Below are 26,880 nucleotides of genomic sequence, written 5' to 3'. Positions count from 1 at the left end.
AGAAGAGTATATTTGAGCACTTAAAGTAGCTAGCACACACCACACACAATCAATACAAAAAGTCAACTTCACTTGGCAGTTCTCCTGGTTGCTGTGAGGTGTCATGATATCTTTCCCTGCGCGTTTCGTTCATGGAGTTCAGTATGTGTCATCTGGCGACCATGAATCTTTTGGTACGTGATTTGTCAGTACCTGAAACAGAGAAGGACTGATTAAGTTGCTTGATGTATTCAACACTTTACAAATCTCTATTCGTACAGACTAGGTAAAAGTACTTTAAAAATATGTATAAATATATACAGCATGTACATATGTATATATGAAACAAATTCAAAAATGTAAGGCAATAAATAACTGCCACATAAACCTGTAAGTACTAAACTAAAAACATAGCATTGCCTCACGCAGCCCCTAGCAATACAAACAAATGTTTTCATCCACTGTTCTGGAAACTCAGCGGGGGTATGTTCAAAAAGAATGTTCAGCGCCTCAACAGATTTCTTCCACTGTTCCACTGATCAGACTTCTCCCTTTGAAAAAAGACACATCAAGTACTAGGGAATCAAATGTGGAGAGTGGATGTCTTATATAACTGTGTTTTTTTTCTCTTCTGTTAAACTGTTAGGTTACTTCTATGTAGTAATACTATGAGTGAGAAAGAAGAGATGGTAAATGAAGAGCAGGTACAGAGATGTTTGACGAGGGGTATGTTATTTCCACGGTGTGAGTGAATAATTCCTCATGGGAGAAAATGGCAGATACGGGTAAAGACGTGTAAAGAATTTGTTAGTTACACACAATGAGTTGAAAAGGAGTGATTTTCTGATCAAGATCAGACTGAGATGCACATTCAAAATACCGTATTGGTGTGTGACAATCATTCTTATTCCATAACTGGAACACCCAGGTTCTCTTTGTTTTCTGAGGGAATGGCTAGGTAGTTTGTCCTGTAGAAAGAGAGACGCAAATCTAAGACCCTATGGTGCAGAACCATCATTCTTTAGATCTCATTGGGCCTTATTTTATCGAACTCAGCAATGCCAAACAAATGAAGCAATTGTGGACAATAACCGATGAATTGTCACTGAGAATGTTTGTGAAAATAAGCCTGTATACTAAGAAACCATTACGCCAGTAACATTGCCGATAAGTGTTCCACAATCCATTGCCTTTTGTCGGCCATTATTCTACAAGGCATAAAAGAATCCGAGGAGGGCCGTGTGAAATGAAAGTCGAAAAACAGCACGGAAACAGTTTTTCCACGTTATCCGCGTGTCGTTGAACCGCCACCAACATCTGTCTAATGTAATGTCTCTGGTCAAACAGCTCGATATCGTGTTCCTGCTGCCGTCCTAAATGGAACACTAGATTGTCTAAGTGTGTGGAGGTTGGAGGTTACGCCTCGTAACACACCCATGGTGGTTATGTTCAATATGGTTTTCCTGAGCATTTGGGTAATCAGGTCGATGCCTCCCCGTCTAAATTCAAAGTAGCATGCTGTCTGTTAAAGAAAAGGATCTTTGGGGGACCGTTGTCTAGACCCATGTAATGTAGCAATGAATGCTTTCACCATCTGTTCAGCAGTGCATTATTATATCCCATTACTCAGCTGGTCCCGTCAGGGATTGCCTCAGTTTCTCTTGAGTAACAAAACGTCAAGTTCTGCGAAGATCCGCTGTGCACTATGGGTTCTAGTGTTCCATGCAGTACGTGTAATTGGACACATAGCGTTTTGCCTCCAATCCACCATACCGCCCTCTTTCTATAGCTGTGCACCATCAGCCATCATTGGGAGCTGACTGCACAATAATATTTTCAAGCCTTGGCCACAAAACAAGTCAATTTCAAATCCGGTTTCAAATCCAATGAGCACTAAATTAGTTGTTTGAAAGTGGCAGGAGAGGATTCAGCTGAGCCCTTCCAATGATCCAGGCACCTCAGCAGGAAGACGAATTACCAAAACAGCTGACAGATTATTATTGACTGACTAACGACCAAAGCAGCCCAAGACTATTACAATCTCACAGCCTTTAAGTTGGGTACTGACTGCCCCAGCAGAAAATCTAAACCGCCCGATTTGTGAAAGGGGTTATAACACCAGCAGTGCCAAAGTCACACACTATTTTGTAGTTAATGCTTGTTGCTTTTTGGATAGTTGGCAAAGTATCCCTATTGTGCTAAAGCTAACTCAAGTCAGGTGACATTACCGTGTCCAATTCATATGCATGCATGGTGCAAAGCAGTGATAAGACTGATCATTGACATAAGGATATACCTGCACAACACTGACACAGGGCTATAAGATACAAAGCCAACGAAGATGCATTCCAAGATTTTTGGACATCTGTTGTTGTAAAAGTGACATGTCATGAAAACCACTTAACCACTAATCTTGGTATTTCATTGTTAACTAAGGTATGTAAGTGATTCTACTCAGATTATATGCCCATACAAACAACATATTATACATCCAGCCCAAAATGGGAAGTTTGAAATGTAGTTTGCCATTTGCAAAAGTCCCCTGACTGCATCTTTATGTACACATGGCAATGAGACACAAGTCAGTGTGACCACAAGGCTAAGAGACGGAAGTCTACAAGCTACAGGGCTAGAAGATGCAAGGCAATGAGATAAAAGCCAATCAGATCCAGATCTACAGCATGATAGAAATGTGTATGACATATGAGGCTTACAGATACGAGACTACAGGATACACAGGAATAAAATACATCTTCGAGATACCAGACTACGAGACATGAGGCTACGATTTGAAATATGAGATACTCACGCGGTGTCCTGGGCCTGCTCGTCTGATTTGGATATTTTTCTGTAGCAGTAGACCATCTCAACCAGCAGCCAGAAGGTGAGGAAGACCAGCAGGACATACATCATGATCTCTGAGTAAATGGCAGTGGTGTCTTCACTGGCTGCCACACACAGACACACACACATACAGGTTGACACAATGCACAAACTGATGTTTTTGCATGGGCAGTGCCATTAAAGGCTTTTACCATTTTAGAGGAGTCTACTGGATGAGACAGCCTATTGGTTAAGGAGGGAGTTGAGAATTGATAAAATGGATCGACCAGATACTCCCGATCAAACATTTAACGACTGCCGGTGAAACTTAATTAACTACGCATGGTCCAGCTACACATGCTCCATCCAGTTGCTGTGAAGTTTGCACATGTCTGTTCGTTAAGTGAGTTAACCGAAAGATGTAGGACGAGAAGACAATTGACTATTTTGACATTGATTTAGCCCTTAATGGGTCTGCCCATGTTGTCTCAGAAGCAATGAATGGCAACAATCTTTGCATCTTCATGTCACAGCAAGAGACAATGCATTTAACATGCATGGGTTTGATAAGGACTTAATTTTCTGAATGTCACTTTAAGGTGTAAAGCAGTAAATAAATATCAATTATTTTATTAACCGTGTGGGCCTATGTGGAATGGCTTGAAAGCACAGCTCCGAAAAGCATTTTCACAGTATGCATATCAGCCATAATGTAAAGTTGTGCTGCTGCCACCTGCAATGCAATGTACAGGTGCATCTTAAAAAATGCGAATACCGTAGAAAAGTAACATTTTTGGCGGTACCGCGTAAGCGGAGCCGGCTAAAAAGAGCGAATGTCTCTCACTGACTGACTACCCCTTGTTAAATAACGTAGTGGTTAGAGAAGCGGACTTGTGAACTATAGTTCGTATCTCCTCGCAGGTGAAGCGAAGTACGCTATGTGAATTATTCCGTATTGATTAAAACTTCGCTGGCTGAAACCTGAAGCTGTATACGGTTATATTGCGACTGTTTCTCACATGGAAAAGTTCATCTTCAGTCTCGCTAGAAATTGCTAAATTCTTACGATTATTCCTAGGAAGTTAGTAGATACTGGTAAGCCTATTATTGGCTAACAAGCTGTTAAAACGGCCAGTGGCAAAAGCAATACAGTTCATAGATGCTATTTGCGGTGGAGGTAAACTAAATAAGAATCGTTAATCAGTTTAACACAAACCTCAATGGAGTCTTGCGACTGCTGAGACATGTAATGCCGTGGCGTAGTGGTTAAAGACAGTGCCTCATGTGGAAGACCTAAGTTTGAATCTATTGAGAGCAACAACATTTATTAATTATTTCTGGTAGATTCCATGATTCTCTCGTCTTTTCACTTGATGAAATAGTTATTGTCGGCTTTATTGATAGTTATTGTATAAATGTCATTCACAAATGAATGAAAAAAGTATGTTGTTTTGCCATGAAAGAAAAAAAGATATGTTTTTATGCCATGAAATGAAATTGCTTTGGCATACTCGCTAGCAATTGCTAAATTCTTATGACTATTCCAGTAAGTTAGTAGATACCGGTAAAGCTTATTACTGGCTAACACGTTGTTAAAACGGCCAGTGGCAAAAGCAATTTATAGCCGCTATTTGTGGGGAAGGTAAACTCAGTAAGAAACGTTAGTCAGTTTAACTGTATCAATGTCATTCACGAATGGCCAATTAACTATTAAAACAGCCAGTGGCAAAAGAGGATTTGTTCAGAATAGAGATAATAGGCTATACTGACACCCGGCAAATGTACAGCTCCGTGGTGTGGTGGTTAACGACACAGCCTTTCACGTGGGCGACCCGGCTTCGAGTTGGGAAAATTTTCTATTGCAAGCCGGCTGAACTAGGCTTGACTGGTTTCTTGTTTCCATAATTCAAATATATATTTACACATAAAGTGAAACATTTCAAGACTTTATTGTTCCAATCTTGATCATTACGGTCATGGAAATCAAAAATCCAGTATCTCAAAATATCAGAATAAAAAATTGTAAAAAAACTGAAATGTCGATCTGAAAAGAGCTCTAATCAGCTAATTAACTCAAGACACCTGCAAAGGTTTCCTAAGTATGTTAATTTATGCCCCCAATACTTGGTTGGGGCTCTTTTTGCACAAATGACTGCATCAATGCGGCCTGGCATGAGGTGCTATGGAAGCCCAGCTCGTTTGTGTTGTTGGGTCTGTATCGCATTTTCCTCTTGACAACAGGTCAGGCGAGTTGGCTGGCCAATCAAGCAATACCATGGACAGCACACCAGTTAGCAGTCGTTTTGGCACTTTTGCCAAGTCCTGCTGGAAAAGGAAATCAGCATCTCCATCTTGCTTGTCAGCAGATGGATGCATGCAGTGCTCTAAAATCTCCTGGTTGATGGCTGCATTGACTCTGGACATGATAAAACACAGTGGACCAACACCAGCAGATGACATGGCACCCCAAATCATCACTGACTGTGGAAACGTCACACTGTGGAAACGTCACACAAGCAACATGGATTCTGTGCCTCTCCACTCTTCCTCCAGACTCTGGGACCTTGATTTCCAAATGAAATGCAAAGGTCTCTGGTTCAGGAGTGGCATGACACTAGGAATGCAACACTTGTAGCCCATTTCCTGGACACGTCTGTGCGTGGTGGCTCTTGATGCACTGACTCCAGCCTTAGTCTAAGGCTGCGGTCATCCCTGTTGCTATCACACTTTTCCCTTCCAGTCAACTTTCCATGAATATGCTTTGACAACAGCACTCCGCAAACAGCCAGCCCTTTCAGCAATGACCTTCTGTGGCTTACCCTCCTCGTGGAGGGTGTCAATGAGTATCTTCTGGACAACTGTCAAGTCAGCAGTCATCCCCATGATTGCGGTTGTGTGTCCTGAACCAAACTGAGAGACTGAAGGAGTTCAAGGAGTTAATTAGCTGATTAAAGCTCTTCTCACGTCGATAGTTCTGTATTTAAATGTTTAATTATAGTATTTTGAGATGCTGGATGTGACGTCTGCTTCGCACGCTGCACCTCTTCCTCTTCGGCATTCCACTTCTACGGTGTACTAACCACCAGTCAGAGTGTGATGGCAGCTGCACTCCCAGAGGACGCACCTGTTGTCACTTAGTCATTAGTTCACACTTAGTCAGAGTTCAGCACAGATCATTGTTTCCTATTGTATGTATGTGAGGAGCAGTTTTTTTTTTTTTATCTAAAAGAAGAAATACAAGAGAATAACTCTAATCGCCTGGTTTTTGTTTTTTCTTTCCCATTTGCCTAATTTCTACGCACACATTGCACTCACGCTGTCGCACTGGATTTTTGATTTCCATGAGCTGTTAGCCAATCAAGATTGAAAGAAAAAAGGCTTGAAATGTTTCACTTTATGTGTTATGAATCAAGAATATATGAAGGTGTCACTTTCTGATTAGAATTACAGATAAAAATGAACTTTTCCACAATATTCAATTTTTTTTAGATATACCTGTATGTCTCTAATTCACATGACTGAGTAATGTAGCAAGTTAGTTTGTATTTACTGTCTCCATTCATAATCAAAACATTTGATATGTGGGTAGCTCTTTTGGCCAGCTGAAGTCAATCTCATTAAGTAAATGTAAGCATGCTTTGTCTGTACATATGGCAGTTAAAAAAAAGAGTACATATTGACAATATAATACACAATGCCTTCTGTTATTATTTGGACAGTGAAGCATTATTCCTTTCTTCTTGACTATATTCCAAAAAGGTTTTAAATCAAACAGTTACTATTTTAATGCTAATACTAATGCTTTTATTTCTGGGTATTTCTGTACATATTGACTTCACAATTTACAAATAACCACAGTTTTGTAAGTCTGCAAGCACTTTCTGTACACTTAATTGGACTGCTGTATCATTCTGCTGCTGTCGTCAGCAGTTGCACCATCTATAAAGAAAAGGCCTTTATAGGCTATAATACATGCAAGGACTCTCATTTTGTAACAGAAAGCTCTATTTTAAATGTTCAATAATAGTTTTCAGCGGCACTGATATGTATAGTTACTTACAGTAAAAGGAAGTTTGTGGAATTTGACAAATTCATTTTGTTAGTTAAAGATACTTTTATTCAAAATAGAGACATTACCTTGCAAGTGTTTTTGTAGTTTATTTTGATACTTTGCCCCTCTCTAATTGGGATGTCCACAAACACTTGTGTTGTCCTACACACATAGCACTTCAACAGGCATTGAATTGCCTACTGACAACATACTGAAGTGTAATGTCCAGGACATCTAATATTGTGGCACATATTGATAGGTTAAATTATCAAAAGCAAGGACAAACTCTAGATTTCATCTTCTTGCGATTATTTATTCCACCCACTCCACAGCAAATGGGCAGACTGTCAAACAATATTTATGTATGTTCCCAATGCATTTTAATAGGGAAAAAAGAGCCACAGACTTACATAGGGAAAGTTTGGAAATGTGTCAGAGCATCTCCTATTACAATGTTGAAGCTGTCAATTCCAAATTCAAGCTAGACACATAACAGCACCTTTTCTCAAGTTTCACATCTTCAAGCAATCTTAACTTGAAAATGTAAACACCATATCAACTCTAGCTTAGAAAAATAACACTAATAGTAGCTCTTTAACCGCTCAAGCCAGAGACACCAAACCGAATTTGCTATGTTCATCATATCTGATCAGAAATCCATGAGGCAATCATCTACCCTTTTTCTAAGTACAATCAGTCACTCTCATTACTAGTGCAGTCACTACCAGTACTTAAACTGATTTCAAAACTGTAAACACTTCAAAGCAAGCTAACAACTTTAATTCTGTAAATGTATTTTAATTTTTATATAAATTTCTGCTCAACGTAAAATACACTGCTCCAAAAAATTATAAGTCAATTAAACTTCAGGGATATCAATCTGTCCAGTTATGAATCATAAGCAATTGTGAATCAATGTCACCTGTTTTGGTGCAAATGAAAGTGAAAACAGGTGCACTGGAGAGGAAAAAGCAAGACAACCCCCAAAAAGGGAATGGTTTTGCAGGTGGGGGCTACAGAAAATTGCTCTCTCTTTATCCTTCCTGACTGATTCTTCTCTAGTTTTACATTTTGCTAGTGTCCTTGTCACTACTGGTAGCATGAGGCGGTACCTGCAGTCCATTCAGGTTGCACAGGCAGTCCAGCTCCTCCAGGACGGCACAACCATGTATATATGGTTGCAAAAAGGTTTGCTGTGTGTCCCAGTACAGTTTTAAGAGCAAGGAGGAGATACAATGGACAGTTGGAGCCGTTACACAAGGAGAGTTGGACAGGGCCGTAGATGGGCCTCAACCCAGCAGCAGGACTGGTATCTGCTCCTTTGTGCGAGGAAGAACAGGAGGAGCACTGCCAGAGCCCTATAAAATGACCTCCAGTGGGCTACTGGTGTGCATGTTTCTGACCAAACTGTCAGAAACAGACTCCATAAGGGTGTCTTGAGGGCCCGACATCCTCTAGTGGGACCTGTGCTCACAGCCCAGCACCGTGCTGCTCTATTGTGTGTAGGCAGTTCCTGGATGACGAAGGCATTGATGCCATTGATTGGCCCTCACGTTCCCCAGACCTGAATTCAATTGAGAACCTCTAGGACATTATGTATCGGTGCATCCGACGCCACCAAGTAGCACCACAGGCTTTCCAGTAGCTCACTGATGCCCCGATCCAAGTCTGGGCGGAGATCCCCCAGGACACCATCCATTGTCTCATCAGGAGCATGCCCAGACGTTGTCGGGAGTGCATACAGGCACGTGGGGGCAATACACACTACTGAGTCATTATGAGTTGCCCTGATGAAATTCACAAAAGATGGAACAGCCAGTGATTTTTATTATTTACTTTGATTTTGTTTGAGATTTTGTTGAATCCAGCCCTCAATCGGGTGGTGATTGTGGTTTCCATTGACCGTTGTTGCGCCACATTGTTCTCAAGGAACTACACAATATACAGTAAAGATCTTTTGATCTTTAATATATTTGTTAATCGAGGCCAAATGTGTAATTTAAGTGTTCCCTTAATTCTTTTGAGCAGTGTATATTCAGATCTCTGCTAGTCATCTACATGTACATGTGAATAAGGTAATGATGAACTTCATAGTTTATTGAAAGTGCACAGGATTTTTTTTTTACGTACTTCTGTTAACTTAAAGATGCTGTGTCATAAAGTATTAGTGCCAGTATGTGCCCCATGTCATTAAAACCACTCATTTTCAAAATGTTCCTGCCAGTCAAGAAGTCTTATTGGTACAAGAAAATTTCATGAATGGAACAAAACTGATTTATATGTACCTAGAGCAAAGTTTGTAAGAGCAAAGAGCAATATGTTTCCTTTCGACATCAACAGAGTGGGATCTACGCTACCATTCAAAAGTTTGGGGTCACTTAGAAATGTCCTTGTTTTCCATGAAAACAATAAAATGTGTTTGAATAGGACATATAGCAAAATAAATAGAAAATATAGTAATTGACAAGGTTATAAATAAAGATTTTTAATTGTTTCCTTCAGACTATGCTTTCGTCAAGGAATCCACAATTTTGAGCAATTACAGCCTTGCAGACCTTTGTCATTCTAGTTGTCTATTTGTTGAGGTATTCTGAAGAGAGTTCACCCCAGGCTTCCTGAAGCACCTCCCACAAGTAGGATTGGCGTGATAGGCACTTCTGAAGTACCATATGGTCAAACTGCTCCCACAACAGCTCAATAGGGTTGTGATCCAGTGACTGTGCTGGCCACTGCATCATACAGTTGTGCTCAAAGTTTGCATACCCTTGGAGAATTGGTAATATATGTACCATTTGTAAAGAAAACATGAGTGAGCAGGCAAAACACGTCTTTTATTTCTTATGGGATTCACATTCAACATAACAGAATGGCACAATCATAAAACAAAACATGTCAACAAAGAAAAAAATGAACTGACCCCTGTTCTAAAGTTTGCATACCCTTAGTTCTTAATACTGTATTTTGCCCCATTTAGCATCAATGACAGCGTGTAGTCTTTTGTAATAGTTGTCAATGAGGCACCGAATTCTTGCAGGTGGTACAGCTGCCTGTTCGTCTTGGCAAAATGCCTCCAGGTCATGCAAAGTCTTTGTTCGTCTTGCATGAACCTCACGTTTGAGATCTCCCCAGAGTGGCTTGATGATATTAAGGTCAGCAGACTGTGATGGCCACTCCAGAACCTTTACCTTTTTCTGCTATAACCAATGGAAGGTCAACTTGGCCTTATGCTTAGGGTCATTGTCGTGCTGGAAAGTCCAAGAGCATCCCATGCGCAGCTTTCGTGCAGAAGAATGCAAATTGTCTGCCAGTATTTTCTAATAACATGCTGCATTCATCTTGCCATACATTTTCAAATATTCCCCATGCCTTTAGAGCTCACCCCCCCACCCCCCCCCCATAAAACATAAATGAGCCACCATCATGCTTCACAGTGGGGATGGTATTCTGTTCACTATAGGCCTTGTTGACCCATCTCCAAACATATGCCTTATGGTTGTGACCACTATGATCACTATCCTTAAATAAAAGACAGTGTTTTTACATTATTTTTGCATGATCAGTCATATTTTCAAAATCAATGCCATAATTTGACAATTTCTGTCAGGGTATGCAAACTAATGAGCACAACTTTAGACAGAATACCAGCTAACTGCTTCTTCCCTCAATAGTTCTTGCATAGTTTAAAGCTGTGCTTTGGGTAATTGTCTTGTTTTTAAAGGAAATTGGCTCCAATCAAGCGCCGTCCACAGGGTATTGCATGCCATTGTAAAATGGAGTGATAGCCTTCCTTCTTCAAGATCCCTTTTACCCTGAAAAAAATCTCCCATTTTGCCACCAACAAAGCACCTCCAGACAATTACATTGCCTCTACCATGCTTGGCAGGCTCCAGCATCTTTTAATTTGGTCTGTGTCTCACAGTTGTTCTTCTTTGTGATCTGAACACTTTAAACTTGTCTGTCCATAACACTTTTTTCCAATCTTCCTCTATCCAGTGTGTGTTCTTTTGCCCATCTTAATCGTTTCTTTTTATTAGCCAGAGATATGGCATTTTCTTTACAACTCTGCCTAAAAGGCCAGCATCCCAGAGTCATCTCTTTACTGTTGATGCTGAGACTGGTGTTTTGCGGGTACTATTTAATGAAGCTGGTATTGTAATTTTAAAATGATAAACGTGGATTAGCAAACACAACGGCCATTGGAACACAGGCATGTTGTCATGGTGCGGTGAGCAGCAGCGCCACCGTGCCATATTTCCACAAGTTCCCATATTCTCAAGAACACATCCCGGACTGTCACATGTTTCCCATCTTCCACACCAGGTCCCAATCTAGCTCGTTTGTATGTGTATATATGTTTCCCCTCTGCTCCCCACATTGTGGATCATTGTTGCTGTTGCTTGTCATTGTTGCTGTCTGTTAGTATACCGGTGAGTGTTGTTAAATTACTGTTGAATGTTGATTGTTAAGACGTGTTGTCGCGCACTTTATTTTCATCAGTAGTTAGTTTCGTTTTCCGTTCGTGTTTGGTTTGTTTGTTGTTTTAATAAAAACCCACGAACGAGAGTACTGCCTGCGCCTGGTTCCTCCAACACTACACCGCGACGAGTTGTTACAGAATGATCCACCGCAACTGGAGCCAGCAGGCAGCCCCTCCAGAGAGGGTGTATACGTGGAGGTGCGATTGGGGGTCTGACTCCCTCTCATCGGACGATGATGAAGCGGTCTATGAGAGAGTGGAGGAGGATCCCCTTGGGGAGCAGTGCTGGGGGTTGCCCCAAGATGGGTTCGGGGTGCCGCTGTGGGGCATGGACCAGTATGGAGTGGTCAAGCCCCTCACCAAAGAACAAGGGGAGCTGGTGAAGGGTCTCCTGCAGGACATGCAGGAGGCAGGAGGGTCAGGACGTAGGCGAGGCCGGAGGAAGAAGAGGGCGAGGTGCCCAACGCTCGGTCCGAGGTCCCCCCAGGAAAATTTTAGGGGGGGGCTGAGTGGGTGCCCGGGGGAAGTCCCGACGACGCCCCCTCTATGTCCGGTGCCTCCTCGACCCCGTGCAGGCTGGCCAGGCTGTAGGCTGGCAATTAGGCGCACACCGCTTCCTGCTCCGCGGCCTTCCGCTGCCCCTGTCCCTGCGCCACGGCGCCGATTGCCCACTGCTGCATTGGAGCAGCAGCCAGCGCCTCCTTCCTGCCAGCGGCAGCAGCCTGCACCGCCTGAGGCCGAGGAGGAGTGGCCTGCACCGCCTGAGGCCGAGGAGGAGTGGCCTGCACCGCCTGAGGCCGAGGAGGAGTGGCCTGCACCGCCTGAGGCCGAGGAGGAGTGGCCTGCACCGCCTGAGGCCGAGGAGGAGTGGCCTGCACCGCCTGAGGCCGAGGAGGAGTGGCCTGCACCGCCTGAGCTTGCCGGGGTTTGGCCGCCACCGCCCTCTCCTGTCCCGGCCGCCCCGGCGCCCTCTCCTGTCCCGGCCGCCCCGGCGCCCCTTCCTGTCCCGGCCGCCCCGGCGCCCCTTCCTGTCCCGGCCGCCCCGGCGCCCCTTCCTGTCCCGGCCGCCCCGGCGCCCCTTCCTGTCCCGGCCGCCCCGGCGCCCCTTCCTGTCCCGGCCGCCCCGGCGCCCCTTCCTGTCCCGGCCGCCCCGGCGCCCCTTCCTGTCCCGGCCGCCCCGGCGCCCCTTCGGCTCTTCCGGCTACCGACCCTCCTTCGGCTCTTCCGGCTACCGACCCTCCTTCGGCTCTTCCGGCTACCGACCCTCCTTCGGCTCTTCCGGCTACCGACCCGCCGTCGGCTCTTCCGGCTACCGACCCGCCGTCGGCTCTTCCGGCTACCGACCCGCCGTCGGCTCTTCCGGCTACCGACCCGCCGTCGGCTCTTCCGGCTACCGACCCGCCGTCGGCTCTCCCGGCTACCGACCCTCCGCCGGCCACCGACCCTCCGTCGGCTCTCCCGGCCTCTGACCCTCCGCCGGCCACCGACCCTCCGTCGGCTCTCCCGGCCTCTGACCCTCCGCCGGCCACCGACCCTCCGTCGGCTCTCCTGGCTCCTGACCCTCCGCCGGCTACTGATCTTCGGCCGGTTCTGCCTCCCCGGCCTGTCCCGACGGCTCCGCCACCCTGGTTAGTCTCGGCTGTTCCGCCCCCTCGGCGGGTTTGTGCCGATGGGGGTACTGTGCTGCCCCGCCCCCCCTCCCTTGGGCTGGGGTTCGTCTTGGCCCGTCCGGTGGCCGGGCCTTTGGGGGGGGGTACTGTCATGGTGCGGTGAGCAGCAGCGCCACCGTGCCATATTTCCACAAGTTCCCATATTCTCACGAACACATCCCGGACTGTCACATGTTTCCCATCTTCCACACCAGGTCCCAATCTAGCTCGTTTGTATGTGTATATATGTTTCCCCTCTGCTCCCCACATTGTGGATCATTGTTGCTGTTGCTTGTCATTGTTGCTGTCTGTTAGTATACCGGTGAGTGTTGTTAAATTACTGTTGAATGTTGATTGTTAAGACGCGTTGTCGCGCACTTTATTTTCATCAGTAGTTAGTTTCGTTTTCCGTTCGTGTTTGGTTTGTTTGTTGTTTTAATAAAAACCCACGAACGAGAGTACTGCCTGCGCCTGGTTCCTCCAACACTACACCGCGACGAGTTGTTACACATGTTCCTGATAATGGGACTCTAAGCCCATTTAGATATTCCATAAAAAATCTGCAGTTTCCAGCAACAAAAGTCATTTACACCATTAATACATTGCGTTTCTGATCAAATTTATGTTAATTTAATGGACAATTTTAAATAATGGAACATTTGCATTTCTTTCATAAACAAGGTCATTTTTAAGTGACCCTTTGTGAAACTTTGAATGCTAGTGTATGTAAACCAATGTGTCAATGAATCTGTGCCAAATTCCAAGAAACCTCAAGCACAGCATTTTCTATTTGAAATATGAAAATAGCTGCAGAACAATTATGATTACTGTGACATAATCCCTATTTATATAGAGATAAAAATAACTGGCTGATAGACAGATATTTGGAATTTGGCACCATTATGGTATTACACGTATGCCTACAGTTAGGCCCAGAAATATTTGGACACTGACACAATTTTCATAGTTTTGGCTGTGTACACCACCACAATGGATTTGAGAAAAGAAACAACCGAGATGCAATTTAAGTGCAGAGTTTCAGCTTTAACTCAAGGGGTTGAACAAAAATATTGTATGAAACATGTTGGAATTTCAACCATTTTCATACACAGTCCCCTTATTTCAGGGGCTCAAATGTAATTGGTCAAATTAACACAATCATCAATAAAATGTAAATATTTAATACTTTAATACAAAAACTGCTTGAAGTCTGGAACACATGGACATCACCAAATATTGGGTATCCTACTTTGTGATTCTTTGCCAGACCTTTACTGCAGCTGTCTTCTGTTGTTCGTGGGTCTTTCTGCCTTAAGTTTTGTTTTCAGCAAGGGAAATGGATGCTCGATCGTGTTGAGATCAGGTGGTTGACTCCGCCATTGCAGAATATTCCACTTCTTTGCATTAGAAAACAACTGGGTTGCTTTTGCAGTATGTTTTGTCCATCTGTAAAGTGACATGACGTCCAATCAACTTCGCTGAATTTGGCTGAATCTGAGCAGACAATATATCCCTAAACACTTCAGAATTCAAAATTCATCCGGTTGCTTCTGTATTCTGTCACATCATCAATACAGAGGGGAGAACAAGTATTTGATACACTGCCGATTTTGCAGGTTTTCTTACTTACAAAAATACTGAAAATCAAATTTTTAAATGATTAATTAGCATTTTATTGCATAACATAAGTATTTGATCACCTACCAACCAGTAAGAATTCCGGCTCTCACAGACCTGTTCGTTTTTCTTTAAGAAGCCCTCCTGTTCTACACTCATAACCTGTATTAACTGCACCAGTTTGAACTCATTACCTGTATAAAAGACACCTGTCTACACACTCAATCAAACAGACTCCAAACTCTCCACAATGGCCAAGACCAGAGAGCTGTGTAAGGACATCAGGGAAAAAATTGTAGACCTGCACAAGGCTGGGATGGGCTACAGGACAATAGGCAAGCAGCTTGATGAGAAAGCAACAACTGTTGGCGCAATTATTAGAAAATGGCAGAAGTTCAAGATGACAGTCAATCTCCCTCTGTCTGGGGCTCCATGCAAGATCTCACCTCGTGGGGCATCAATGATCATTAGGAAGGTGAGGGATCAGCCCAGAACTACACGGCAGGACCTGGTCAATGACCTGAAGAGAGCTGGGACCACAATCTCAAAGAAAACCATTAGTAACACACTACGCCATCATGGATTAAAATCCATGCTCAAGCCAGCGCATGTCCAGGCCCGTCTGAAGTTTGCCAATGACCATCTGGATGATCCAGAGGAGGAATGGGAGAAGGTCATGTGGTCTGATGAGACAAAACTATAGCTTTTTGGTCTAAACTCCACTCGCCGTGTTTGGAGGAAGAAGAAGGATGAGTGCAACCCCAAGAACACCATCCCAACCATGAAGCATGGAGGTGGAAACATCATTCTTTGGGGATGATTTTCTGCAAAGGGGACAGGACGACTGCACGGTACTGAGGGTAGGATGGATGGGGCCATGTATCGCGAGATCTTCGCTCAGTAAGAGCATTGAAGATGGGTCGTGGCTGGGTCTTCCAGCATGACAACGACCCAAACACACAGCCAGGGCAACTAAGGAGTGGCTCCGTAAGAAGCATCTCAAGGTCCTGGAGTGGCCTAGCCTGTCTGCAGACCTGAACCCAGTAGAACATCTTTGGAGGGAGCTGAAAGTCCGTATTGCCCAGAGACAGCCCCGAAACCTGAAGGATCTGGAGAAGGTCAGTATGGGGGATGGGCCAAAATCCCTGCTGCAGTGTGTGCAAACCTGGTCAAGAACTACAGGAAACGTATGATCTCGATATATTAATGTGCCGGGAGGAGTAGGGTCAGTTCTCTTTCTCTATTGTAAACCTAAGGAATGCACTCTCTAAATGTTCTTGTTTCCTGTTCAGTTCAAACTAAGGAGGACATGAGGTATTGGCCCACACCTCCCGAGTACCATGCTCTAAAGACTCGTTGCTCCCACTGTTCAAAGTCCTCCTGGCTGTGTTGCAGATCAAGACGATCCCTGACAATTCCAGCTGCCAGTCTGATAACCAGCCCCACCTCCACCAGGATGTCCCTGTCCTTGTCCATCTGGTCATGCTTCTGACCCGGATTATGTTTAATAGACTCTGGACCCAGCCCAAATGCATTTAATAATTATTACAACTTGTACTCTTAAAATGTTCACCCGCCACAGCCAGAAAAGTACAGGTCACCTCTCTGAGCCTGGTTCCTCTCTAGGTTTCTTCCTAAAGTTTGGCTCCTCTTAGGGTGTTTTTCCTAGCCACTGTGCTTCAACATTGTTGTTGCTTGCTCCTTGGGGTTTCGGGCTGGGTGTTTTATAAAAGCTCTGTGACAACTGGGCTTTATAAATACATTTGATTGATTGAAGGATTGATTGATAGTGGCCAAGTGCCACTGGACACCATTCATGCCCATGCCATCAAACTGACCCACCGTGATTTACAGATGATTTTTTCTTCCCATCATTCTGGTAAAGGTTCATCTTAGTTTCATCTGTCCAAAAGGTCTAATCTGGCCTTTCTATTCTTGAGGTTTATGAATGGTTTGCACCTTGTTGAACCCTCTGTATTTGCTCTTGTGAAGTCTTCACTTTAATGATATGCCTACCTCCTGGAGAGAGTTCTTCACTTGGCTAGATGTTGTGAAGGGGTTTTTCTTTACCATGGAAAGGATCCTAAGATCATCCACCACTGTTGTCTTCTGTGGATGTCAAGGCCTTTTTGTGTTGCAGAGCTCTCCAGTGCATTCTTTTTGCCAGACCGCATTAGCGGAGCCAGCCAAGAAGAGTGAATTTCTCTTACTGACTGAATGAGTGAGTGACTGACCCTTGTTAAATATCGTAGTGGTAAGAGATGCGGACCTGCAAACAATAGGTCCCGCATTCGAGTTTTGTAACAGTCAAAGCAAATTATTCATTATGATTTGTTTTGGATAAATAAAAACTTAGCTGGCTATAACCTTCAGTAGCTACATTATAGTAAGACTAAAATAAAACTGTTCATGGTTATAATGTGACTATTTCTGGTGGATTTCCAAAGTACGCATCTGTGCATGATTTTTGAGGTAATACAGACTAGATAAAAACCCCTGGAGCAGTAAAGAGTAGGGATTTACACGATTCTCTCGTCGTTTCACTTGACAAAAAGTCAGTTATTGTCACCTACATTGGTATTTATTGTATCAATGTCATTCACGAATGAAAGAAAAACAAAAATGTTGTGCTATGAAATTGCTTTGGCTGTGTTAAGTCCATATTCAGTCTTGCTAGCAATTGCTCAAATCCTATGACTATACTTAATACTTAGATAATGGTAAGCCTATTACTGGCTAATAAGCTGTTAAAACGGCCAGTGGCAGAAGCCATAGAATTCATAGATGCTATTTGTGTTGGAGGTAAACTTAATAAGAAATGCTAGTCAGTTTAACCCAATGCTTAATGGTGTCTAGCGAAACTTTCAAACTTGGAGTGATGTTAATGCGTGACAAAATTATCTAATGTTGAAATGCTATTCTGACAGCAAGCAATCGTATAGCACCTTGATCTAGTGGTTAAAGACACAGCCGTGCAAGTGGGAGACCCGCGTTCGAATCCAGTGAGGACAGCAACATTTATCACTTTTAATTGTGGGCCGGCTTAAGGCTTGTCTGGGTCCTTTTCAGTTTTTTTCAGAATGTACCAAACTGTTGATTTGGCCACTCCTAATGTTCCTGCTATCGCTCTGATGGAACTTTCTTTTTTTGCAGCCTAAGAATGGCCTGTTTCACTTTCACAGTTTCCAAATGCGAATGCCATATCTGGAATCAACTCCAGACCTTTTCCATGCTTAATTGATGAAGAAATGACAAAGGAATAGCCAAAACCTGCCCATGAAACTGCTTATGAATTAATTGTCCAATTACAAATTCAAACTAAGAGGTTGCACTTTTAACTGTAATTTGAATACATTTTGGTAAAATGTCAAAATAACAAAACTTGTGTCAGTGTCCAATTATTTCCGGACCTAACTGTATCTCTATGAACCTAGATGTCCAATATAGATAGGCAGATAGAGATCTTGTAAAGTGAATGCAAAAGGAAACATTTACAAATATACTATTAATGAGCATATTTGAGTACGGTGACCATCCAACAAGGCAAGCATCCAAAATAGAAACCATAGGATGTACATTACCCCTTATAACAGATCAAAATAGCTGTCTTACTATAACAGCCTTCCAAATGAGCTTTGAATTGACAACAATAAAACCAGAACAAACACACAGTTACTCACAATACAGTTGTTATAGAACAAATCTAATGCATAAGATTTCAAAATAAAATGGCAAAAGCAACGGACAAGTCACATAAAAAACTAAATAAATCACACGTGACAAACATTGTTAAAACAGACAGTTAAAAGGATTGCTTGACATTTTCACAATTAAACCCTTTTTTGCAGGTGAACATTGGTGTAATTGACACCAATGTACCACTGTGGAAGTTGATGGTAGTTTTCTAAGACTCAAGCACTACAAGACAAATGTTTGACTTCCCGAAACATACTGTAGGGGGACCATGTGAGCCCCATTGCTAGTATATAGAAGTATATAAGATGACCTCGTATGATGAACGTGTTAAAGTGGTGTCCATGAGTTCATCTGTACGTATAAAAAGGCCTTAACTGACAAAATGTGAAGCATCCAGCAAAGAGCTTGAAAGCACAAGAAGTACAACTATAATACAGGAAGCATAATACAAAAGGAAGCATTCTTACCTTCCTCTTTGACCGCCAGGTGGATGTCCAGAGTCTTGTTGACCGAGGGCGAGTAAAAGTCAAACGTGAACTGTCGGAAAACCTTACACGTGTAGGTGCCTGTGTCATTCACGGTGACATTAAGGATTCTGATGGAAAGTTCCTGCATGTCTCTACTTCCGTTCCACGCCAGGCGTCCTTTCAACGGACTTTCCAGTTCCCTGGGACGGTCATTCTCTTTTTGGGATAATTCGTTATAATAGAGGATCTGAGGAAGAAATGCAAACGTGCACATACATACGTCAGTTAGCTAACCTTCGCCACCAGTCTCTTTTCTCCCTCATGATTCACAAAGTACTTTACAGTGGTTTGAGCCAATTTCATACGGTTAATTCAAATGGTCAGAAAACGAGGTGGTTTTCCGTGTGAGTAGACGTTATATGGCGGGGACTTACATTGACGCGTTTTCCTCCAGGTGGGGTGTAGAACCAGTTCACTATTGTAATTGGGCTAACCTCCTCCCTCTTCAGACAGAAAATGCAGGTCAGTTTCATGGGGTTCCCAACAACAGCCTCGGTTTCTGAGGGCACCTCCACACATACTGGCCTGCACACCTGCACTGGAGAAAGCAAAACACGCAGAATTGGCAAGTCACGGATATGTCATTGTCTGTGTGTGTGTGTACGCAAACTTGTTTTAAAACATTCACAAATATAGTAAAGTTTTTTAAGGGTTAAGATTACCCAAAAAAAGACATTCAAGATAGTGAGTGATCTCAACCTGTTTGTGCGTTGATATGTGTGTGTGGGTGTGTGTTGCCCTGTATGTGAATACACAAATGTATATTGCATACTGTCACCCCCCACCAGTCATCACCCCCAGTATCTTATCAAAGCGCAGTGTTCTGTGTGATCGGCCCATGGCCTCATTCTGATGTCCTCCTAATGAGGTCATGCACGCTTCCAGGAGCTCCCCGTGGTGCCAGTCAGGCTGTGATAATGCCGAGGCGCAGACGTCACCGTTCTCAAATCACAACTCGCTCAGCACGTAATATACCCACACACCCCGGACCAGAATACATGTCACACTAAGCGCGCCGATCAGGGCGTGGGGTGCCATTTGGGACACAGGCGTGCCCAGTCAAGCACAGGCGGGACGCTGTAGTGACGGAGAAGGGAAAACGTCTGGTCTGCCTGGCGTCTTTGTGTTACCGACTGATGAAAGGCAGGATGAGTCTTATATAACCCAGAGCCCTGGGCTGCATCTGTCAGCATCGATCACATCTCCGGCTCATTCTGAAGGGTCATACATGCAGCCAAAAGGAAACCGTTGGAGAGAAGGAAGCAGAGACTGATTCGAGGTGTGTCACAAGCCCATGTGTTGTTTGAAAATGAGTTCATTATTTTGTGGTTTAAAATCTGTTTTATTTGAAGGCACATATTTCATTAAACAATTACAGATACGGGCTATAGAAAGTAATCAAGGCAAGAGACTGACATGAATTTAGACAAAGCATTATTTAGGTTAGAAGGGGTAAAGGGGGTTTCTCATGAACGTAAAGGCTGTGAAGTCAAATTGCATCCAAACACAAAATGTGCTACGACTTATGGGACTATGACATTAAAGTGACTTCCCATGGTGGATAGAAGACATGAACACTGTGCCAATAATTCAAGGGAGGCAATCCGTGTGGTCCATTCTAATCCATTTGGACAGTGCAGAGACATCACCGAGCAAAATACAGTGTGGAGTGTAGTGAGGATTATAGTGTGGAGTATAGTGTGGAGTATAGTGTGGAGTATAGTGTGGAGTATAGTGAGGAGTATAGTGAGGAGTATAGTGTGGAGTTTAGTGTGGAATATAGTGTGGAGTGTAGTGAGGATTATAGTGAGGAGTATAGGGTGGAGTATAGTGTGCAGTATAGTGTGGAGTGGAGTAAGGAGTATAGTGTGGAATATAGTGTGGAGTGTAGTGAGGAGTATAGTGAGGAGTATAGTGTGGGGTATAGAGTGGAATATAGTGTGGAGTGTAGTAAGGAGTGTAGTGAGGAGTATAGTGTGGGGTATAGAGTGGAATATAGTGTGGAGTGTAGTAAGGAGTGTAGTGAGGAGTATAGTGTAGAGTATAGTGAGGAGTATAGTGAGGAGTATAGTGAGGAGTATAGTCTGGAGTATAGTCTGGAGTATAGTCTGGAGTATAGTCTGGAGTATAGTCTGGAGTATAGTGAGGATTATAGTGAGGAGTATAGTGTGGAGTATAGTGTGGAGTATAGTGAGGATTATAGTGAGGAGTATAGGGTGGAGTATAGGGTGGAGTGGAGTGAGGAGTATAGTGTGGAATATAGTGTGGAATATAGTGTGGAGTGTAGTGTGGAGTATAGTGAGGAGTATAGTGAGGAGTATAGTGTGGAATATAGTGTGGAGTATAGAGAGGATTATAGTGAGGAGTATAGGGTGGAGTATAGTGTGGAGTAGAGTGAGGAATATAGTGTGGAATATAGTGTGGAGTGTAGTGAGGAGTGTAGTGAGGAGTATAGTGTGGGGTATAGAGTGGAATATAGTGTGGAGTGTAGTAAGGAGTGTAGTGGGAAGTGTAGTGAGGACTATATTGTAGAGTATAGTGAGGAGTATAGCTTAATTTCCCAGACCGGTGAATTTCTCTGAGGAAATGTTAAATGGAATTTGTTCTAACCAGTGTGGGTCTTGTAACACTACAGTCATTCGTTCACCAATTAACTCTGTAGCCAGAGAACGTATCAAACGGATTTATGAAGCATAGTCATTCATTATCTGTTATACTAGATTGAGAGGTAGTTACATCAAGCAAATAGGGTACATAGACACTCAATCTGGTTGTCTTGGTATTATAACCAAGTATTTCTGCATGTTTGGCCAAGACGCTCGACGACCAAAGCGAAACGTAGCCGTGACAACGTGCAACCCCAGTCTCGTTATGGACTCAATTTACGGAGGTTAAATTGAGCCCATAACGACGGCAAAATTCGATGACAAATAAGATACTGCACCTTATCAGGGGCGGAGCTCCAACAGTGCTCACTAGATTGGTGCGGTAAGCAAAGTGTCCAACTTAGTCTGAAACACACATAACACACAGCACCAACAATCAGGTGCACCTTCCACTGAAGGCCCAGAGTGGTCTAGCAGTCTAAGCCCATGCCTCGGGTACAGAGTTTGCTGCAGGGTTTGAACCTGGCCCATTGCTCTTTAAGCTACAAACTCTGTCCACTATCTTCCACAACTTCTGTTTAAAAAAAAAAAAAAAAAAAAGGATAAAAATGCCTGTTATAATAAATCAAATTTTTTCAAAAAGTTTTTTTCCCCCAAAACAACATTCCCCAGATGTCCAAAAGAGGCCTGACACACGTGTTCCTGTAAAAGTTACACTGTAGCCTTGCCATTTGTACCTTTAAAGGAGCCGTATTCTTTAAGGGCACCAATACATTAACAAAGCTCCTTCCTTCAAACTTTTAAAATGCACATTCATCTTGTTCCCAGACACTTCTGCCAAAATGTGTGCAAGGACAAAAGGGGACAAAAACTTTTAAATGCCGTAGAGGAGCCTAAATTGTGATTATAGTTGTTCCAAGCTTGTATGCACTGTGTGCAACAGCCTGGGGCCAAATTGAAACGTATATTGCCACCATCATCGTCTTCTGATAAAAATAGCTCTGTTTTTGTTCGTGATCATTTAAGGTCGTTTTTGTGTTCATCAGGCTCCGCCAAATCCTTCTCTATACTCCACTCATGTACTGAATTGTACAGAGTTTGGGAAGAGTAAACTATTCTACATAAGTCATACACCGATCAGCCATAACATAAAGACCACTGACAGGTGAAGTTAATAACAATGATAATCTTGTTGTCATGGCACCTGTCATTGGGTGGGATATATTAGGCAGCAAGTGATCATTTTGTCCTCAAAGTTGAAGTGTTAGAAGCAGGAAAAATTTATAAGCGTAAGGATCTGAGCCACTTTGACAAGGGCCAAATTGTGATGGCTAGATGACTGTGTCAGAGCATCTCCCAAACTACAGCCCTTGTGGGGTGTTCCCGGTCTGCAGTGGTCAGTACCTATCAAAAGTGGTTATGGAAGGAAAAGCGGTGAACTGGCAACAGGGTCATGGGCGGCCAAAGCTCATTGATGCACGTGGGGAGCAAAGGCTGGCCTGTGTAGTCCGATCCAACAGGTGAGCTACTGTAGCTCAAACTGCTGAAAAGGTTAATGCTGGTACTGATAGAAAGGTGTCAAAACACACAGTGCATTGCAATTTGTTGCGTATAGGGTTGTTTAGCCACAGACCACTCAGGGTGCCCATGCTGACCACTGTCCACTGCTGAAAGCACCTGCGATGGGCACCTGAACATCAGAACTGGACCACAGAGCAACGGAAGGTGGCCTGGTCTGATGAATCACGTTTCCTTTTACATCACGTGGATGGCCTGGTGCGGCGCTTTCCTGGAGAACACATTGTGCACAAGGATGCACTATGGGAAGGAGGCAAGCCGATGGAGGCAGTGTGATGCTTTGGGCAATGTTCTGCTGGGATATGTTCAAGGTGTTCAAGGTGTTCACTTGGCCTCCAAATTCCCCAGATCCCAATCCAATCCAGAATCTGTGGGTTGTGCTGGACAAACATTTCCAATCCATGGAGGCCCCACCTCGCAACTTACAGGACTTAAAGGATCTGCTTCTAACATCTTGGTGCCAGATACCACAGCACACCTTCAGAGGTCTGCTGGAGTCCATGCCTCGAGAGGTCAGGGCTGTTTCGGTGGCAAAAGGGGGACCTACACAATATTAGGTAGGTGGTCATAATCTTATGGCTGATCGGTGTATTCCTAAATGATTCATTGTATGACCATCTTACAGCAATTCCATAACATTTGGCAGAAGTGGGAAGGCAATCTTCCGGAGACACAAATATTTAGTTTGTTCACTCCAATGGTCATTTGTTTTTGATCTGGATCTCTGTGTAGAGGGCCGAATAAATGTTCATAAAGCAAGCACTTTTGTATATTTTGCTTTTGTGTTCCAATCTGGATTTAATTCAAATGTATTTTCGTCATCGATCTAATTAAATGTATTATAGAACCTGAATTTTGGACAAAAAGTATATTATTTTTATTAGTTAACAACAAATAAAAAATGGAAAGGTCTTGATTGCATAAGTATTCACCCCATTTACTATGAGTGACTTTAATAAACTGTGGTGCAGTCTACTGCCTTTAGAAAAAACTCAGCTGAATACATTCACCTACATAAACTAAGCTGTCACGTGGTCCCAGATAAAATGCATCTGTTCCTGGAAGGCCCCAGTGTATAGCCCAAAGCATATCTGAAGAACAAAAACAGGACAGCACTCTGATAAATGTAATTAAATAATTATTTTTATTACTGCATGAACATTGCAGTCTAGGCCCTTCTTCAACATGCATACAAGGCAATTGCAATCAAACATATTTCTAGTGTTCTAATAAAAAGCAACAAAAAAAAACATTTCAGGAGCAAGAGTGCTCAACCTGTCTAACCAATCTCTCTATGAAAAAATAATCTCTTGAGGATATCTAGTAAACCACACCATGAAGATAAAGAAGTTTTCAAAACAGCTCTAGGAAAAGGATTGGGCTATTAAAAAATTCCAAACAATGATTATTCCCCAGAGCATGGTCAAACATATTATACTATAATACAAAATTAAATGTTTGGCTTAAATACAAAATGCTTTGGGTGAAGCAAGCCCAAAACTGCTCATCTCTGAGAACACCGCCCCTACGATAAAGTATGTTGGTGGCAGCGTTGTGTCATGGGGATGCTTTTCATTGAAGGGACTGGGTTCACTTTTCAGCAACTAAGTCTACACTTAAGTGGTTTAAAACACTGAGCATCCTAAAATAACCCAGTCATAGCCCAGACCTCAAGCTCATTGAGATTTTGTGGCAAGACCAGAAATGTGCTGCTAACTAATGGTGCCCACCTAACTTGAGCAATAAAGTGAGTTTGAGCAATAAACAATTGGCAAAGAATTGCAGGAAACGGATGTGCAATACTGATAGAGATGTACCTAAAAAGTAAACGTAAAAATAGTTGTCAAAGGTGGTTCTAGCAAGAGAGAATAGACAAGTATATTCAATGACCTTGTGTTTCACACTTGAATAATATGGTACACCTTCAAAGGTTTGAGCAGGCCTATGTAGTATAATTGCAAGGGAAGGAATCCCAAATGAATCCATTTTCATTCCAGTTTCAAACACAACAAAAGTCCTGGGGGGTTATACTTATGCAATCCACTGTTCATGCCAATATGCAAAGTCCTATTTTTTCCGTTTTTGAAAATGTGAAGTAGATAAATCCAATGGAATCCATTTTTGAAATGGATATTTAGCTAAATGTAAAGAATGTGCAAGGGGTGAATGGACTAATTAGAGCCTTTACACAAGCCAATTATGTTACTACAGGCAGTTTATATCACTCTAGCATTAGACCTCTCAAAGCGGTCAGTTCAGTAAACAAAAATCACAATTGTAAATTAGCATATCCATGTTGGGTTTTCAACTTTTGGACGTTAAATGCCATACTTCCAATACATACCAATAACCCCGCATCAAATTCCTAAATTTTTCAGCCACTAGAGAGAAAAACTTGTGTATCCCGAGTGTGAAGACTTACCTACTAAAATCAAAAGTAATAGGAAATGTATTAGAACACTGGTTCGAGATCTCATATTCGGTGTTCTCGAAGATAGCTGTAGCCCGACTGGCACTCTCTCCCTGTCCACAAAAAGAAGAAAAGGAAAACACAGCTTGTAAATTCCGATTTAATTATAATTTTCATAATTCTTTAATTTTGATGGCGTGGAGGAGTTTTGTCCTAGTTAAGCGTGGTTCCAGAACCATGGACAGCGCAAGGCTACCCAGGAGATCGATTGTCGATAATAAACACATATTTTCAGACAAACCTCGCTATATGGTATGCTATGCTATAAGTTTGATTCGAGTGTGTTCAAAAACAACAAAAAGCTTTTTTTTAAATCCCCAGGATCTGAATAAAACATAATAACATATCGTCATTTTCTGGCCTGTTGTGAATCTTGTTGTGTACTTCTACATCAAACCAATCGTAGTATGTATCTTGATGGTAAGAAAAGGAAAACACTCACACACAGTCATTCACTCGATTTTCCCCGCAGCTTCAGCATAAATAAAACCCGAAATAGACCTGTAGATTCCACACGCGTTTGGTCACTTGCTATTGCAGATTTGGGTAAACAACTAGAAATCCTCAGTCATACAATTACATTGGATTGTAAAAAATGTCATATGAACAGCGATTAAGGAAGTTATTTTTTTTAATCCTTAGTCAGAAGCAATCGACGTTCTCAGTCGCTGTCTACGTTGTTGCACCGCCTTTGTTTTTCTCAATAATCGGCCACTTAAATGATATTTTCCCTTAGTGCGCATGCGTAAAGGAGTTACTAGTTCTTTCTCTTCCTCCTTAGTAACATGGAAAAGGACAAATAAAGTCGCCAATGAACTATTTTATCCATGGAAACTTACAATCTAAATAAATGAAACTATTGGTATTTACACTAAACATTATTACCTTCAAACTGCATTCTAAAGTTGTAATTATGTTCACCCTCATATTTTCATGTTTATGCCAAAGATTCTCAGAGCAGGTTGTTCCTCAACCTTCAAATATTTTATTTGACGAACCAACCTCAGAAACAACAACAGTACTTGTACCAAAACCACACTTGTTAAAAGTATAAACTCATTTCACAGTGATCAGCAAAGCACATAAAATATTTGCATACTTTTTTATGGGTAGGGCTCAGAAATCACCCTGGGCAGGATCTCTGCCTATGGATTCAGTGTTTACTCAGGCTTCCCTGTCTACAGTACTGTGATCAGGACACTGATGTAGGCCATGTGTATAGGGCACTGAAAATCACATCATTCTGAGCCCTTCCAAGAGAAACCACAGGCAGATGAGTCAACTAATGCTACCTTATAATCCTTATGATTCTCTCTCGTCTTTGGTGCTTATAGCAGTGATGCAATGACTCTTCATCTACATCAAAATTTTTTATTACGTTTCCCTCCATTGCTTCTCTCTGCCAAT

At 42.7% G+C, this 26,880-nt stretch overlaps 1 protein-coding gene across 1 annotated transcript; it reads right to left on the bottom strand.

Moving 5' to 3' along the window:
• Positions 1–198: 198 nt before the first annotated feature.
• On the bottom strand, positions 199–26,687 carry scn3b (sodium channel, voltage-gated, type III, beta). Its single transcript, XM_034291124.1, has 7 exons — positions 26,661–26,687; positions 25,426–25,526; positions 21,764–21,830; positions 19,194–19,352; positions 18,760–19,006; positions 2,789–2,927; positions 199–947 (listed from the first exon to the last, which is right to left on the bottom strand). The coding sequence occupies exons 1-7, from the start codon at positions 26,685–26,687 to the stop codon at positions 884–886; spliced, it is 804 nt and encodes a 267-aa protein (XP_034147015.1). The 3' UTR covers positions 199–883.
• Positions 26,688–26,880: the final 193 nt, after the last annotated feature.

Source organism: Esox lucius, chromosome 1, assembly GCF_011004845.1.
Source record: "Esox lucius isolate fEsoLuc1 chromosome 1, fEsoLuc1.pri, whole genome shotgun sequence".
In the NCBI taxonomy this organism is placed as follows: Eukaryota; Metazoa; Chordata; class Actinopteri; order Esociformes; family Esocidae; genus Esox; species Esox lucius.
This window is presented reverse-complemented; position numbering and strand designations above follow the sequence as displayed.